The following is a 1366-nucleotide window of genomic DNA, read 5'->3' on the forward strand; positions in this document are numbered from 1 at the left end:
GCTCTTTTGTCCCCGTTCATGGAGCTAGAGGTGCCACTGCGGCACCGTGCTGCCTGCTCTCCTTCCCCCCGCCACTGCAGCCTACTGACTCCTCTCTTGTTTTCTCTCCCTTTCTCCCTGTTCTCCCTGGTCCCCTGGAGCAGCAGCGGCCAGTGAAGCAGTCTCTCAGCAAGTCTCTCTGCCGAGAGTCCCACTGGAAATGCCTGCTCCTGTCCCTCCTCATGTACGGCTGCATGGGAGCCATGACCTGGTGCCATGTCACCAAGGTGACCCGGCTGACCTTTGACAGTGCTTACAAGGGCAAGTCCATGATGTACCACGACAGTCCCTGTTCCAATGGCTATGTCTACATCCCCTTGGCCTTCCTGGTGATGCTCTACGTGGTGTACCTGGTGGAGTGCTGGCACTGCTACACCCGCAATGAGCTGCAGTACAAAGTGGATGTGGAGAGTGTGCACGAGCGTGTGCAGCGGATGCAGCAGGCGACTCCATGCATCTGGTGGAAAGCCATCAGTTACCACTATGTCCGCAGGACCCGGCAGGTGACCCGCTACCGCAACGGGGATGCCTACACTACAACCCAAGTGTATCATGAGCGGGTCAACACCCACGTGGCAGAGGCTGAGTTTGATTATTCCAACTGTGGAGTTAAGGACATCTCCAAGGACCTCATTGACTTGGAAAGCTACCCAGCCACACGGCTCCGCTTCACCAAGTGTTTCAGCTTTGCCAACGTGGAGTCGGAGAACTCCTACCTGACCCAGCGGGCCCGCTTCTTCACAGAGAACGAGGGCCTAGATGACTACATGGAGGCCAGGGAGGGGATGCACCTCAAAAATGTGGACTTCAAGGAATATATGGTGGCCTTTTCTGACCCAGACAACCTGCCTTGGTACGTATCCCACTATGTCTTCTGGGTGGCAGCTCTGCTGACCCTATCATGGCCCCTACGAGTGCTAAATGAGTACCGCACCTCCTATGTCCACTACCACGTGGAGAAACTCTTTGGGTTCGACTATGTGGCAGTGACACCAGCTGAAGAGCGCACCTTCTGCCGGAGAATGCCCCGCGTCAACACAGTGGACAGCACCGAGCTGGAGTGGCACATCCGCTCTAACCAGCAGCTGGTGCCCAGCTACTCGGAAGCGGTCCTGATGGACTTGGTGGGGCTCTCTGGCTGCACCAGCTACTCTGCTTGCCGGTATGGGGGCTACCGGCAGAACTGCGAGCAGTGCCACAGGACTATAAGCAGTTCCTCCATCTTCTCCCGCAGTGCCCTGAGCATTTGCAATGGTAGCCCCAGGATCCCTTTCAGCAGCAGCCGCTTATCCCTGGGCCGCCTGTATGGCTCCACAGGCCACGCGCT

The 1366-nt window shown here is 57.5% G+C and overlaps 1 protein-coding gene across 1 annotated transcript in view; it reads left to right on the forward strand.

Moving 5' to 3' along the window:
• TMEM151B (transmembrane protein 151B) overlaps positions 1 to 1366 on the forward strand; it is a 4460-nt gene that overhangs the window by 2726 nt on the left and 368 nt on the right. The window contains exon 2 of the mRNA XM_010141672.1: positions 141 to 1363. Coding sequence (XP_010139974.1) covers positions 141 to 1363 — 1223 coding nt within the window. The remainder of the gene's footprint in view (positions 1 to 140; positions 1364 to 1366) is intronic.

Source organism: Buceros rhinoceros, unplaced genomic scaffold (genome assembly GCF_000710305.1).
Source record: "Buceros rhinoceros silvestris isolate BGI_N320 unplaced genomic scaffold, ASM71030v1 scaffold32588, whole genome shotgun sequence".
Taxonomy (NCBI): Eukaryota; Metazoa; Chordata; class Aves; order Bucerotiformes; family Bucerotidae; genus Buceros; species Buceros rhinoceros.